Genomic DNA, 15,820 nt, shown 5'->3' with positions numbered 1-15,820 from the left:
AAACATCTCTGTGCTGGGCTATGCCCTGTTTCAGTTGGGTCTGTGCCAGGACGGCTACTGTAGCTCGCTCCCTTCCATTACCTGACACACAGGAGCTGCAGCTCCCGCCCATAAAGGTAGTAGCTCCTCCCACTGCAAGAAAAAACACTAACTCATAGCAGTGCTTATCCTGTTCTTATATCCTGATCCTATGTAGGATAATTGCAGTAATGAAACAGTGAAATGATTTCTACTTATATTAAGAGGAGCCAAGCTGATTTAAAACAGCTTAAAATCAACATAACATTCAGACATCTCCCAAATCTCCCCCTCTCCTTCATACCACTCGTGGCACTTTCCCCCAGGAACCTGACTATAAAAGGAGTCCAGCGGGATCTGGACTGGTTTGGCAGTTCCTGGGTCCAAACCAAAGGACAACCGAGTGCAGTCAAGGAGAGGTGAGGAAAAGCAAGTTCATCAACCCATATTTAAATCAAACTTTCATGGCAACAATACACAAACTGTGTGTTGTGTTCAGAGGTTACGGACTCTCCGATGGGTCTTTGGTGTAGAGCTCGACTGTTGCCTGTCACAGGTTTGTGGGTTAGAGATGCAAGATTTTTGGACGGCCAATCAGCGCGGTACTCGATGCCCACACAGACCTGAGGACAATCCCATGGAAATAGCATCTGCAACTGAATTACGGAAAGTAAAGTGAACACACAGGCTTATCACGAGCACGTACAGTATGTTATCCACGTCATCAGATGAAGTTGCCGTGGAAACAGAAGTCAGGCTTTATTTCTCTTGGCAAGCATGTGAAATTAGGAAGTGCAGTCATAGATAAGAACAAAATAAAAGTCGGTGTTGCCAGAATATTTTCACCGGTGGCCTGATTTTTAAAGAGAATGTCATTTCTGATTTTATGATTAACTTATTTAAAGATTTAATTTTTGATGTATTAAGGTCACTGTATTCAAGTGGAAGCATGTAAACAAACCAACAAACTCGTTACAATTATTGCTAATTAAGACACTGATGAACTCTCAGGTGCACGCACCTTCAAATGCAACAGCACCATCTAGTGGTTGTTATAATAGTTGTGCACAGGACTTGTGTTGGGCTCCTGCAGTGGAGAGATTTGCAGACTCGCATGTGCATTTTTTAAATTGTTATAAACTCTGAATGTCTCCTCTGCATCAAGAGAAAGTGATAGAAAACTGTAAATGTATAGAATTGTTTCTTTTTCTGGCTTCTTTCACTGATTTTTTAATTTAGGGCAACACCTAATAAGTCCTCTAACATTGGCCTGAGGATTTCAATTTGGTTGCATGGCAAGAAGAAAAGAAAATGGTAGAAAAATAGCATTATTAACTCTGAGTTTAATGTTGGGATTTGTCTGAAACTGCGATGTTAAATTTATATAAATATAAAGCAAAGCAGCCAACGCCACGAAATGTCTCGTCTTATCTGATAAATGAAAGAAAACCCCGAGCCAGACTGAAAAGTTTGTACCTTTTTATTAGTCACTTTGACAAGTGGTACAATACAAGGATTTATGACACTGTGCTATCCCCAAAAGGCTTTTAATTTGAAATAAATAGTAAGGAAAACATTCAATGGAGACGGTTAGTAATCTAAAAAAATGGCAAAATGTATATGAAAAGTTCCTTTATCAATAAAACAAGTAAATATAAAAACATAAGAAGTCATATTAACACCTTGCATTACCCCGTAGTCTATCACACGGTGCTGATTACACCAGATATCACACCCAGTCTGTGGTACATTGCTTTACATTGTATACAGTGTGCTGCAGCTACATGAAGAAGAAGACCCTAAACCCACAAATGTACCTATTACACATGCAACAAAAGTTGATGCTGAGTGCAATCTACTTCTGTAAACTGCACCTACACCACTCGTATGGTTCCAATTAGGCCCCAAATATTTCTCGTCTTTACATCTGTAATAGGTCATCCAGCAGGGCTTTTCTTTCCCCTTCCAGTTTCACAAGAATACAGACGAGGAAACAGAAACAGTGTAGTCTCCAGTGGATGCTCAGGAGAACTCCTTTATTGAACAACCTGAAATTCTAGCTATCTTTGGGGTAATGCCTTTGTGTTTAGTCTGAGAGAAAGAAAGGCACAGTCTGCAGAGCAGGATTAGACACAAGAGTTCAGACGAAGTGCTTTGTTGCTGAACTCCTCTCGAGGGAGCAGAAAGTAGCGCACACTGTTGCGGTTTCTTTTCCGTTACATCAGACAGACCCCCTTTTTTTTCCCCCCTCTGGGAGGCCGAGCCTGCAGCTCCTGAACCCATGCACGAGGGGTGAAATGAGAAGACCACAGCTGCAAGTAACAGGAAAAAACGAAACAGAAAAAAAAAGCCCTTTCAGTACTAGGCACCGGTTTTGAAACACCAGTACACACTTGATAAAACCTGGTGTTTTGCGGTCATCTGTCGTTAAGCTGTCCATGCCTGACCTTTTCCGGTGCGTCTGAAAGGCTCGGGTCCTCAGGTGTGCGGCCCGCGATCTTTGCAACAAGACCGCTTTCCTCAAAGATTTCAAGTCACAGAAGACGCAAGTCGCTGGTGAATATCTCGTGGAAGCGGTGCAAAGGAAGAAGAGCGAACCTCAGCTGGGGCCGAGTCTTATCTGAGCGTCGGAGGGGAAACGGAGATACTGTATCTGACTGTGCATGCTTCAGCCCATTTGGAAAAGTGCGCTGATAAACCGGCTACATTGTGGAATGAAACTTCTCTTTGAGGTGATAATGGTGCGCACAGTTCAACAGCATGTGGAGCCAGTACAGATGCGGGGTTTTCTTTTTTTTAGTACACAGAAATTAAACAGCATCAAAGTCCAATACATTGAGACCTATATAAAAATATATATAAACACAATGATGATATACCCTGGAGAGATTTTTTCCCAAAGAAATGAACAAACAAGAGGTAGCTAATTTCAGAAACGTTACAAAAATAAACCCTATCGACTCAACGCTAAGATTTAAACTGGCTGAGCTATAACGACATGGATTCACAACATTAAGAGATTATTCAAACCTAAATGAGCTATCCATAAAAGAAGCTAGACCTCCTGCTCACACCAGCCTTTCATAATTTCTTCATAAAGACATTCCTTCTATCTGCTGTTATGTAACAAAGCAGAGGATACCTCAAACACACACACAAGATCAATGTGGATAAATGTGTGAGCGCTAATGTTTTGCACCGATTCAGCCGCCCGTGGGGGGGCGTTGCTATCTTAGCTCACAGCTAAATGTGATTTTGATGAACCGCTCACAAGGGGAAAGGATTTTTATCAAGTTTGATGTTTTTTGTTTTTGTTTTTTTACATGCGCAAATAAATAATTACTATCAATAAATGATTTTTTAATACCTCAGTCTATCGTTGACTACAAAAAGATAAAGAACAAATTGACCCACTCATTCATTCATTCACTCCCTGGTGTTTCTCCAGTTGTCTCAGAACTTGAATCCACTCCGTTTGCTCCGGTTTGCAGTCAAATCAACAGTTGCGAATGCTGAAGAAGCCCACGCTGGTCGGCGACTCCTTGACTGTGACGGTAACCAGATTAGCGGTGACATCCGTTACGAACACGTGTTCGATCAGGCTTCGCGTAGGCTTCCAGTCCTGGCCCTGGACAGCTACCTGTCCGGCGTAGGAAGAATCCTGGTCCGAGTCGGAGCTGCTCTCCTCCTCTCCCGTGCTCATCTCGTTCATTTTGGCTTTTTTGCCGTCTTTAGAGGCCGACCTGTCCTGCTGGCTCTGGACGTCTGTGGGGGATTTATGCACGCCACTCCTCTCCAGCCTTCCTTGGACTCTCGAGGCCTGGATGTCGTTCACCTCTCTGACCTTGTCTGTGCCGGGCTGTGTTTTTCTGGCCTGCAGTCTTCCGGGGGTCGCGGGACTCTTTGGGGGATTACACTCTGGATTTTGTGTCACAGGTTTCCGTGCTGGGTTTGCAGCATTTCTGGGGCCTGACACTGGCGCCGTGCCGTTTCCAGGAGCATCATTGCTTTGCACCAGTTTGTTCTGCAGGTTGAGGGGCTGAAGGCCCTGATTGGAGGAGACGTTGTTAGATGGCAAGGACGCCGCTGTTTTAGCACCGGGTGTCCGCTGCGGTGTCATCACAGGGGCCGGAGGTTTCTTTTGTCCATTAGGGGAGCTTAGTGTATGCTGAGTGGTTCCTTGAATGGGGTGTTTGGATGTATTCAGATTCAGCGCTGCTACGCCTTTTGATTTAACAGGAGCTGCTTTTAAATCCAGGCTTGTCCCGCTGCTCATACCGGAGACGGGAAGTTTACTCTCTGTGACATTTCTGCTTTGGCTGGACTTGTTCAGCGGGAGAGAGGAAGGCTGGACCAACGGCCTGCCAGATTCCACAGAGCTCAAGGAGTTTTTAACAGCACCGACCTGGGCGAGGGAGCTTCTGTTCGGACCACCCACCGTATCCCTGGCTGAGCCCCGGTGGAAACCCATGAAGGTAAAGCTGGCCGGGTGAACCGGCTTCTTGATTGCTCCTGGAATATCCGTATCTTTGGCTGTCTTGCGCGGGCCCTTGTTCTGCTGGAACTCCTTCACTTCGGAGGGCGGAGGTTTCCTGCTCCGTTTCTTGGGGGGCTCCTGTTTCGCCATGACTATCTGTGCCTTCTTCTGAGGGACAGGATTCAGCTCTCTCGTTCTCACGCTTGGGCTGACTTGTTTAACTTGGCCGTTGTCGTCATCGTCATCATCCGAGGACGACGAGGAAGAGGAGCACGAAGATGAGGAATCGGACGAGGATGACGACGAGCCAGACGAGGAGCTGCTCGACTTTGGAGCTTCAGGCATGTTTTCCTACGTTTTTAATAAGAAGGGAATGTTAGATGGTCTGTTCGGGACTTAATCCTGCAAAAAATCAGAATTATCTTTTGAATTAAACTTACAAGGATTTTCCGAGGCCGTCCTCTGGGCCTCTTCCCTCTTTTACGCAGCAGAAGCTCCTTTTCCTGCTCTCTGTAATACGTCAGCAAACATGACACAAGGAGTCATCAAAGATGGCTGTGTGACAATTATTAAAGTGGTATGAATTTGTAACATATTTCATATTAATGTTGTGTGTTTTAAATGGTTACGACTGCAACAACTACAGCATCACGTAACACGGCAAACTTGAAAGTGCGGTAAATCTTAATGTAGACACTTACTTCTTGTTGAATGCAGCCAGCAGTCTCGGGTCGAGGATATTTTCTTGGGGCTCCCAGCTGTTGTGTCTGAAATGAGCAGACGTGGCGAAACATTAACACACATTTTAGTGTTAATCCAAATCAAAAACTAAAGGTACTCTACAGTTTGAGTAGTGCTTCCAGATTTAGAAAACGACCTTTCAACAGAGTCCATTCATTGAGGAACACAGGACTCTGTTGTTCTAGCAGCCATAAACTGAGTACAGGCAGTCGCTCACTTTATTTAAAGACCTCTCAGGTGAGCTCAAAACAGGACGAGAACAGAAATCTAATACTCGGGAGATTAAAACAACACTACAGCTGGTGACAGCTTGGCTTTATACAGATAAACAGACCCGTGTAACCACAAAGTCATAAAATGCCAATTAGTAAACAATATCTTAATATGTAGAGTGAAGACCTGTCTGTACTGCATTCAGCTACAAAAACTGTGTGTTTATTAAAGAGTAATAACGACTGGGCCAGTGGATGACAGATACGTAATCTATAAAGGGTAAAAGTTAAAAATCTAATCAATTCTATACATCACACCATACGTGAGGCATCAATCAAACTGCTGACTTTAGGTACTACACTGAATCAGTTTTTTTCCCTTCTTTTGTTTCCACAACAAGCACATGTGTGTTTGTTGAGGCAGGAAGTAAGTGCATTATTTTGGGTCATGGAGGTTACCAACATGAGTGAGAAGTTGTAAAAATACAGAATGAAGATTTTCTTTTTTCCATCAACACAAATAACTTTGTTTTGCAGAGCTTTGTTGGTGGTGCCTGCACACGATGTCAAGGGCTGACTGTTGCACTGCTGAGTTAATGAATTTGCTCATTGTGGTGTTGTTCTTGTTTGTTTTTCAATCTTATATCTGAATCTGAAGTTTGAGCGTCTGTTAGCTTGATTCCTGAGTGTGGCTGCATCAGTGGCCCCATTCAGTGACTAATAATTTGATAGTGAGCATAAATTGAGGAGAAAATAACTAAATGGGCAGAAACAAACTGAAAACAGGCCTTTTCAATGATCACACACACGTCTAATGACCACTCGCTTTATCAGGAGCTGGTGAATGGCCTATTCTGATCTGCAGTCACCAGTGAAATAATCAACCCCCACCCTTTCGTTGCGCACGCACACACACACACACACACACACACACAAAGGATGTGGTTCTAACAGAAAGCCATGGAGCTGGCAGGCAACAGTGTGCATTGATGGTGGATTACAGCAACAATGTGAAGTGAACAGAGAGGGCAAGTGACAAGAAATGAAGGCGTAGTGGAGATTTACATGCACAAACATGCACGTATAACACACACTTCGAGTGGAACAGCACAGAGAAATACTTATATATATACATTTAAATCCAATATCAAGTAACCATCGTGAATTTAGCTGAATTTAGGATGCCCCAGTCCGCGTCAAAGATATAAAAAAGATAAACTTAAAACCGATGAATAAAATCAGCCAACGTCATAACTCAAATGAATAAGCTGATGTGTGAAAAGCTGAATAAGCTCTAAAGTATTTTCTTCGGCTATCCGCTAACTTCCAAAACGTAAATATCGAACAAAAGGAAGCAAATGTGTATTGTGTAAAACCCTCAGGTGGAAAACACGGAGTTTCATTTTACTGTTGTTGAAAATTGGATTCTTGTGCTTTTATTTATTTTTCAAAAATAAAAAGAAAGTTGGGGTTTAGCTAAAAGCAACAAGCGACACGCTGTTGTTGTTTTCATTGTTTCGGCCGGAGCAGCACCACTTGTACTTACTTGGATGACCATCCCCTCCACTTGACGAGAAACTCCAACTTTCCCTGAAAGAAAACCCCCCAAAAGAGAAACAGACCGTTTGTAAAACAGGAGGAAAAATACGTGGATAAAATCTAACACCGCGGTTTCACAGCGCTGACCTTTCTCATCCGTTTGTTTAAGATGCATTCCGCATCAAAAACCTGCTCTCCCACGGCGCTCAGTTCCTCCATGTCTGCCTTCGCCCTTGCATAAGAATCCTTTATCAAAAGAACAGCGCGGCGCCCGCACGGCGGAATTACGCTGGGACCAAACCGGATGCCCAAGGGCCCGCCTTCAAAATAAAAGAACGCCCGAGCGCCAAAATTTAGCCAGAGGGCAAGTTTCAATTTGTTATCCCGCAGGTTAAAAAAATTAAAGTTGTATGTGTCATTTTTTAAAGCATCCAGACTTATCTAATGGGACAAACTGCGCTTACCATGAATGCAAAAAATATCAAGAAAAAAAAAACAGAATTAAAAACTTGAAGAGTCAGAATATAAATAAAATGCACACAAAAATTTCATAATAGAATATTTTATTTGATGAATTTTACGCACAAGATTTATTTTAACAAGGTTTAGACAAGAAACAAACTCAAGCAAGTAAACCAGTTAAATAATCAGTTCATGTAGTACAAGTGTAAAGGGCAGCATGTTGATTAAAGTGTTCTATATACAAGTCTTAAATGTTATGCTAAAAAGAAAAAAAAATGAGGGCTCAGCTAATGAGAACTAAACAGTTCTGGCGTACATTTTTAGCTGTGCAAGGGAAATTAAAGTCAAAATATATATTTGAACTTTTGATATATAGACAATATAAAAACCCAGAGGGTTTACATTTATGTTGAAAGCTGCAACCGGAAGTGTTGAGCATCCGTGTTTAACTTGAGATTTTTATCCGAGGAGAGGCGGCAACTGATGAGTATATAGTTCCTCAAAATATGTCACTTGGCAGCCACCGTAGACGTGTATTCACTTCTTTAAATGAAAGTAGAGACGTGATGGCCTTAATATGATGATCGCTACTTTGTTCTCAGCACGTTTGATCCTAATTTAATTGCTCACAGCCTCGCCCCAACACCTCGTTTTGCTTTATGGCTTTTATGTTTATTTAGTACATAAAAGTAATATAACGTTACGTTAATGGTCTCAGATGTTTATATTCCAGTGTCCCAACACAGCACTGCTTATGGATGTTTACTCCCATTTAATTACAGCAGGTTTGAAAAAGACCTAAACGTTCTTCATTCATACATAAACCAGGACATCTCCAGTTAAACTTGTTCCGATCCTTCTCTTGTCACTTTGTATTGTTTGAAAATAGCTTAAATAATAATTTACACACTGCTCTTTGGGTTCTAATGCAATTCGCCATGAAAGAGAATCATCCAGAAGGTCCGTCCACAGGGAGCTGCTTTTAAATCTCTCTTCTTTATTGTGATGTTCAAAATGAAGTTTGATGTGCATCTTCTTTTTCAGGAAGATCTCTCAAACTTCCTGATCTGAAACACAGAAGTAAAGAAATTTTACTGGCCGCATTTTTATTGTACACATAATAAAATAACATATACAATAATAAATACACATAATAAAATAAAGTGGCATCAACACAAATGTATCAACAGATGTTAATAAAATATAGATTTAACTTTTATTTCTCTGGGATGTATAACAGTTTTGAATGAGTAAGTCATTACCTTTTTGTCTTGCGTTTCTGCTTGAGTAGTCGTTGGACCACTGCTGCTGCAAACACTATGACAAGAAATCCAGCTACCGCAGCCAGTCCAGTGAAGGCGTTTTTCATGTACTTCCTGTGTGAACTACTTTCAGCTGAAAGAAGAAAGAAAAACAAACTCATTCACACATTGAAGATTTAATTTTTTATGAAGCCTTTTGCTTTAATATTTTTGCACTGACATAAAAAAATGTTAGTGTTATTTAATTGTATCGATTTTTATTTGCTTTCAAAGCTCAAAGACATCCCGGTCATGGAGCTTGGAAAGGAAAGCGCCTTGACTTCTTTAAGTTTCTTCTTCAGTCATAAGACCAAATGCTGAAGAGACCCAGGTATTTAAGCCCTAGTGGGAGCTGTCCCTTATGGAGGGTCGTTGACCCACTATTGATTATGTGCCTCATCACATGGTGTGAAAAATGGTGTGGGCCAATATCCTTAGATTTCTTCTATAACTTTAGTTTTTGGTCACAGTTTGATTCTGTTTGAGCAACAGAAGTACTTGGGTAGATTTAAGAAAGGATCATTGTTTGGGGTAAAAACAGTATACTGTTATAAACCACATATTATAACTTTTGTATTTGTGTGTTTATATCTGCATGTCTTGCTAACTTAACTTGTCTGCTTGTGTCTTGTTTGCTCGCTAGTTCAGTGATGACTTTATTCTCACTCTTGTCAAGCACAAAATATGGATCTGATATATTTCATAAAAGCCAGCAGGCAATGGTGTTTAAGAAAAAGATTACATAGGTGCGTATTAATGGCTATCCAGCATAACAGTTATCTATGTGGTGACCATTCTAGGGGTGTGGCTAAAGGGGGAGGAGACTGCAGTGGTAAGGACTGAAGAAAGTGTTTGTCAGGGAAAAACAGTGTCGTCCTCCTCAAACCGTTATTATAAATATAAAGTCACTGATATAATAAACATGCACTGAACACTTTGCGTATCAGGTTTTAAAAAACGGACTTCCCCTGTAAATGCTTCAGTGGTTTGGTCCACTGCCTACCTTTGCTGATAACCTTTTTTGTGTAAAGGTGAATTTAAAATGTAAAAATTAATTTTTATTTGTTAATTTTACCAGTCAGTACAAGTCAACACAATTACAGAAGCAGCCATACTGCATTTTCTTGGCAGAGGGTGTGTACATAAAAAAAAATAATACAAGTTGTTGAATTCTAGGCCAAGTTTTAACTGGTTAGATATCTATTTTTATAAAATTTCCTGAGTTTTCATAGCAAGCCTGACAAGTTTTGGGTCGGCCCAAATTGGGGAAAAAAAAATCCTATTATGTCAAACAGGTCATATTGTTATTTATTGTTAATATTAACCTAATTTTTAATAGAAACAACAATAATAAAAATTGAATAAAAGCAACAGCACAGATATTCTGAATGAAACAAATATTTTAAAGAAAGCAGGATTGTTTGTGGGTCGCTGAAAGGTCAAGAAACTAAGTGCATCCTGACCTGATGACTTCATTATTACGTCACACATTAATGTAAGTGAGCCAATCAGCTTTTAGTGTTCGTGACCGCTGAAAAAAATATGTGAGCATATCGATAACATCTAGTATCTTACCTTAGTTTGATGATACCAGATAGTAGACACACCAACATGTGAATAATTGAATTATTATTATTATTATTGTTATAATTATCATGATCAGAGGTGGGTTGTTCTAACTAAATTATATCTGGTTTTGATATAAGCATTTCTTCACCTTGTTACATCAGCTAGATGATACATGTTTGAGATTCACTTTGACTTAACACATCAATGAGTCATCAGTGAGTTGTTCTGGCTGACATATTCCTTTATTACTATGTAGTGTATTCTGACTCACTCCCACATTTGCCATTTTTCCAGTCAGATACTCACTAAAACACCAAATGTGTATTAAATCAACAAATTAACCAGTTATTTCTTCCCTTTTGTTTTAAGAGCCAAATGAAAGGATACATTTGTAACCTGCGTTAATGTTTTAGTATTCATCAGTAATCATTGGACCTTGGGCTGAAAATATCAAATTACTGAAAAGCAGAAAAGCAGTAGTAAGGTGACCATTTCTGCTGTTTTTATGAAGATTATATGATTTTTGTGAACTTTTCTACTTTTCTTTAAGTCTTTTCTTTCATATATGAGCTCTTTAGACTTCATTGGAGGAAAAAAAATGTTTCCAAACTTGCCTCGAGAACACCAGATGTACTTTGTAGTTGTAACCTATAGCAACCCTACATCTGATTTGGACACAACTAAAGTCAGAAATGATGGATGATCGGCCCAGTAATGAAGGAGCAGGTGTTGGAGCGACACACTTTCAGTGCCACGGGGAGAGACTCATTAGTCTGATATAAACTCACCTCGAGCAGCAGTGCTAGTAACCAGCATGTGTTTGGTGGCGTTGAGATGGCCGTCATTGACCTCCGGCTCGATGCCCAGGATGTGACACATCAAGGGGTAGATGTTCACTGTCTCAAAGGGCCCCACCTTTAGGTTTTTGTGAAACGCTGGACCCACTGCCCTGAAGAAAGGCTTCATGTCCATCTCTTGGTTGTCATAGCCATGCTCTCCCTTGTTGAATTGAACTGGGAAATACTGCAAGGACAGGATGGATAACATAACTCTCTTGACCCAGTTTGATAGATTCAATTAGAATCTAACTTTCAAAAGGTAGTCAAATAAAATAAAACCTCAACAGACGTCCAGATTGGTCTACTCTCAGTCAGTCAGCAGAGGGAGGTATTGACCAAGCGAAAGAGGATTGTCTACACTGTGCAATGAAAGCCCTTTCACCCTTTGTGACTACTGCCAACCAGTGATAATGCCTAAATGAGAATGTTAATCCAGCTCGAAAATGTTCATTTTCATGAAATACTTGAAATGGTTCCATAATTAAATGTTATATATAGTAGTTTTCCAACACATTTCCAGAATTCAGAATACACAGTTGTCTTTATGTTATGTAACCATCTCAACATTTTTATCCTTTTTCTTGGATCAAACTAAAAGGAGTATTTAAAAAACTGAAGGGAACAAAGAGCCAAATTTCCAGTCCCAACATACAGACCTGGGATTTAACCCATTTTGTCACTGGGTTCAAAAAAATCGATTTTCCTCTTTTTCAGGGTTTTTAGGACATTCCACAATTTTAAAATTTCCTCTTTTAAATTAAGTTATGATTTAATGGTTCTCAGTACTGATGGACACATTCGCTTGCAAAGTTGCTGCACAGCAGAGTGACTGAGTGAGTGTAGAGCCAAATGAAAATGCTAATTTTGAATTTTGAGGCATGAATAGCTTCATGAAGCATTTGAGAGCGTACTGGATGTCATCAGCAAGGCCTGGATTATCCTGAGGACGTGCAAATGCACTTGATTAAAATTGTAATGTACTAAGATTAGAATTTAACTCCTTGCGTCTGGCTGAAAAGAGCCCAGTTTAAGTATTTTCAATGAGCAGAATTTAAGTAATTTAATTATTTCTGTAGTCAAGAAATGAGGAAATTTGTAGAAAAAAGCCCAGATGGCATGTACAGATAATTAATCTGGCTCTTTATCGCTATAGAAGTGCTTGTCATTTAGAATCCTTATGACCACCTACGTAGGTCATAATCACATAAATTGCCTGGTTGTTAATAAGTTACAACAAGAAGTGTGAATGTTTGCTGAAGCTGCACTTTGCAGTTTAGCATGTTGCATGAGAACAAATGTCAGCTATCTATGTTGAGGGTGAATAAAAGGGAGAGGAACTGATTAGACTTTATCGATTCAGATTCCGTTATCGATATCATTTATCGATTTTAATTGTGTCTCATTAGCTTTGCTTTGATAGCCTAGCAGTAACAGTTATAGCAAAGACATTGCATTTGTGCAAATTCATTTTGTGCTGTTGGAGACCTTTCCCTTTTTTGTTGTGACCATTGTATGGGTCATTACTCAAAAGTAATTATTACATTTATACATTTTTCTTAAAAGTAAGTCCGTTACTTAAATCCTCCAAGGAGAAAGAAATTCATTATCGTGCTCGTTAGACTACTTTCATGTTACTCTATAAAATAGCCGAAACACACGCTCATAATTACATTTCATAATTTAAATCTACAGGCTGCTGTAAAAGTATAAAACTCTGAGCTAGAATTGCTACCACACTTTTTTGTGGTTGTAAACTTTCTCGAGTCACTGGAAACCTATGAAATGACCATATTGTTGCAGTTTTGTAAAGGCCATTGCTTTTCATGCACCGGCTTATTAGTTCTAGTTTGGTTGTGTTTGCTTTTATTCATATGCATGTTTACTGTTGTAAAGCAGCATGCTGTAACGCCAGCCTTGATGATATCTTGACTCTAAGCAAGTGGTTTTAACGTCTTGACATCCCCGAGGTCACCAGCAACCTGTCTAGGGTTCAGTTTTAGCCTCATGCTAAGCAAATTATTTCAAATAACGTCTCATATATTTTGGCATTACATTTTTTTCTGTTAAAACCTTTTGGTGATCCAAACAAGCAGTAATCCTGTATAAAGGGCTAATGTTAACCAAACTGCTCATTTTAACCTCAACCCTGATCCTCATACCTATGACCCGGGGGATGTTCAGAGTCCCTGAAGCTAATCAACAAAGTGCAAAAGACTAAGGTCTAAACAGAATCAAAACTATCATCTCCTGGCTGATAAACCTGTAACTTTACTCTCCACCGCTCCAACTTCCTAATGTGGACTTTCGAGCTTGTTATCTCTCTGAGGGAAATATTGCTGCGTACAGTTGTACCACACAGCAGCTGCTCACAAAAATGGCACTATGTGATGCCGTGGCATGAGTAAATGTTAGATTTGGCACGTATGATTGCTGCTGAAGATCTTGTCTGACAGCTTGTCAGGTGAAAGGGTGAAAGACACAATTTGAGCATCCGTCAACGTACCCCGTTGATTACGTATCCAGGGTCGGCCCATAAAACGATGGGGAGGATGCGATCGTTTTTAGTAAAGCGAAGGTGCTCTGGCACGTCCTCCTTCTTGTACACGTGGAGGTGTGGATGAGCCCCTTTCAAGGCATTGTACACCGCCTCCAGCCTGCCCGGCTTGGGCAACAGCATCCCGGAAGGTCCGTAGTCCACCAAGTGGAAGGACAGGTCCCCGAATGAAAAGCCTGGGATCTCTGACAGGGTGATTTCCTCCACCAGACCGTTACGATACACGGTGGTCATGCCGTGGTCTGATGTGATGATGATGTTAAGGCGTTGAGTCAGCCCGTGTCGCTCAGCTGATTGCCGAATGTAGCCCACTGTTCGGTCCACTTGTTTGACCATCTCTCTACGTTCATTAGAGTCCGGACCGTATCTGTGGCCTGTACCGTCAGGCTCGCCAAAGTATAAGGAAACAAAGTCCATGTCCTGGTCTCTGAACCAGCTCATCACTTTATCTGTGTTTTCTCGCCAAGCGGTCTCGTTCTTGTAGTCGTAAAGCTGCGGCTCCACTTCCTTCAGCATAGCAACCTGTCCCTGGTAACTGGAAGCTGTGCCAGGAAAGTGAAGAGAGCCAGCTTTTAGGCCCTGGAAGGTTAGAAAAAAACAAGGCCGCATTAACATAAACATGACATATGCACTTGACACGCTGACAAGTATGTGAAAGCTACATCTGTTCATACTGTGGGTCAACATGCTAGGAAAGCACATCAGTAATAGCCGGATTTTGATTAATTTTCTTAAACCTACAGCTTAACCTTTGAAGCAAACTTAGAGCAGCTGTCATTTGCATGCCGTTAACATCTACGCCTGCAAAATTATTTGCAGTATAACTGCGGTGATCTTCCTGAAATCATTCAGCGAGCCTTCAGAGGTGTTTTGTCAAGAGAAATGGTTTCTATTTCTGTAAACAGCAAACAGTCTCTCACAGTGATAAGATGGAAATTGTGCTGCGCAGACCTGTCTCTGTGCTGTGATCCAGATAGGCAGAGTGCCATTGTCCCACCACTGATTCACAAACTGACTCTGATAGTAAGACTTCTTCTCTCCGGTGGTTGTGTTGAAAAACATGTTGTGGATTACCCCGTGATTCTCAATGTAGCGGCCTGCAGAAGAGAATCGCTGTCAGTCGGCTTGCTCTCATTATTCATAGCGTGACACATTCACATTAAAAATTCTATCAACTTAACGGGCTGAGTGGCATGACGCTTTTGGACAAGGTCTTACGACCAACTTCGGAGATTAGAGGAATTTAATTTCAAGGAAGTTAAATTTCTTTTAGTGGGCGCTGATGATTCGAGAGTCAAAATAAAAAATAAAAAAAGGAGCAGAGAATTCTTCCCTCAGTCATCCAAGCATAATCATCTTACTCAGCTATAAAAGCCGTTGGACCCTGGGACATTCAATTACAACTAATTCCTTTTTCCTGTGGCTTTTTCGATACTTGCAAAGTAAACTCAGAGCGGTTGCTACTCTGTCATGATATGCAGATCCCCTGCCAAGTAGCAGTGCTGCTGTAGAAAATGAAACCCTTTACCTGTCAAGAGGGTGAAGTGTGTCGGGCTGGTGATGGTGAGGTAAGGAGGGGTGACATACTGGGCTTTGACGCCGTCCTTGGCCATTTGGTCGAGGTTCGGCGTGTCCACATCACGGTCGTAATCCCACCGGAAACCATCGAATGAGACCAGCAGCACCTTCTGTCTCTCGTTGTTTACCGGCGCTCCGAGGACCGATGAGGCCCAGAGGACGCAGAGACTCGCGGTCCACATCATGGTGAACATAGGCGCCGACTCTGTCGCTCAGCTAAAACTCTGATTTACATAAGGAAAGCCACCTCATGAGGTTTGTCAACCCAGTAACTTCTGGGCAAAGTTTCACCAACTTATCTTATCTCAGTGATTGAAGCGACCTAATCTTTTCTGCATGATGTTTATGGGCTGACTTTATGGCAGCGAGTTGTGTTCTCAGAGAAGTTCCCCAGTTTTCCTCTTGAGGAACTGCAGTAAAGCAGATTAATCTCTCCGGGCCTCGCGGCTGTTTGTTTTCCCCCTAACTCGCTTGTTGATGCTGTCTTTCTGTTTGTCTGCCTTCCCGTCTGTGTGTCGGAGTTTCTTGTG

The 15,820-nt window shown here is 41.2% G+C and overlaps 2 protein-coding genes across 2 annotated transcripts; both read right to left on the bottom strand.

Moving 5' to 3' along the window:
* Window positions 1-1,480: 1,480 nt before the first annotated feature.
* cbx2 (chromobox homolog 2 (Drosophila Pc class)) lies at window positions 1,481-7,272 on the bottom strand. The gene is made up of 5 exons (XM_031732224.2): window positions 7,135-7,272; window positions 6,995-7,038; window positions 5,197-5,262; window positions 4,936-5,005; window positions 1,481-4,846 (listed from the first exon to the last, which is right to left on the bottom strand). Exons 1-5 carry the CDS (start codon window positions 7,204-7,206, stop codon window positions 3,515-3,517), a joined length of 1,584 nt encoding a protein of 527 aa, XP_031588084.1. The 5' UTR covers window positions 7,207-7,272; the 3' UTR covers window positions 1,481-3,514.
* A 308-nt stretch (window positions 7,273-7,580) lies between these two features.
* Window positions 7,581-15,485, bottom strand: LOC116314288 (ectonucleotide pyrophosphatase/phosphodiesterase family member 7-like). The gene is made up of 6 exons (XM_031732266.2): window positions 15,241-15,485; window positions 14,664-14,809; window positions 13,662-14,291; window positions 11,108-11,342; window positions 8,712-8,844; window positions 7,581-8,516 (listed from the first exon to the last, which is right to left on the bottom strand). The coding sequence occupies exons 1-6, from the start codon at window positions 15,482-15,484 to the stop codon at window positions 8,459-8,461; spliced, it is 1,446 nt and encodes a 481-aa protein (XP_031588126.2). The 5' UTR covers window position 15,485; the 3' UTR covers window positions 7,581-8,458.
* Window positions 15,486-15,820: the final 335 nt, after the last annotated feature.

This window comes from Oreochromis aureus, linkage group 4, assembly GCF_013358895.1.
Source record: "Oreochromis aureus strain Israel breed Guangdong linkage group 4, ZZ_aureus, whole genome shotgun sequence".
Taxonomy (NCBI): domain Eukaryota; kingdom Metazoa; phylum Chordata; class Actinopteri; order Cichliformes; family Cichlidae; genus Oreochromis; species Oreochromis aureus.
This window is presented reverse-complemented; position numbering and strand designations above follow the sequence as displayed.

What these genes read in the sequence shown, in the direction of transcription:
- cbx2 (XM_031732224.2), bottom strand. Translation starts at nt 7,206, where the DNA reads ATGGAGGAACTGAGCGCCGTGGGAGAGCAGGTTTTTGATGCGGAATGC. An exon ending in CTGGCTGCATTCAACAAGAA is followed by an intron (nt 5,006 to 5,196) that starts GTAAGTGTCTAC and finishes GACGTATTACAG; the next exon opens with AGAGCAGGAAAAGGAGCTTC. An exon ending in GACGGCCTCGGAAAATCCTT is followed by an intron (nt 4,847 to 4,935) that starts GTAAGTTTAATT and finishes TTAAAAACGTAG; the next exon opens with GAAAACATGCCTGAAGCTCC.
- LOC116314288 (XM_031732266.2), bottom strand. Translation starts at nt 15,484, where the DNA reads ATGTTCACCATGATGTGGACCGCGAGTCTCTGCGTCCTCTGGGCCTCA. An exon ending in ACACTTCACCCTCTTGACAG is followed by an intron (nt 14,810 to 15,240) that starts GTAAAGGGTTTC and finishes TCTCTTCTGCAG; the next exon opens with GCCGCTACATTGAGAATCAC. An exon ending in CTGGATACGTAATCAACGGG is followed by an intron (nt 11,343 to 13,661) that starts GTACGTTGACGG and finishes CTGTCCTTGCAG; the next exon opens with TATTTCCCAGTTCAATTCAA.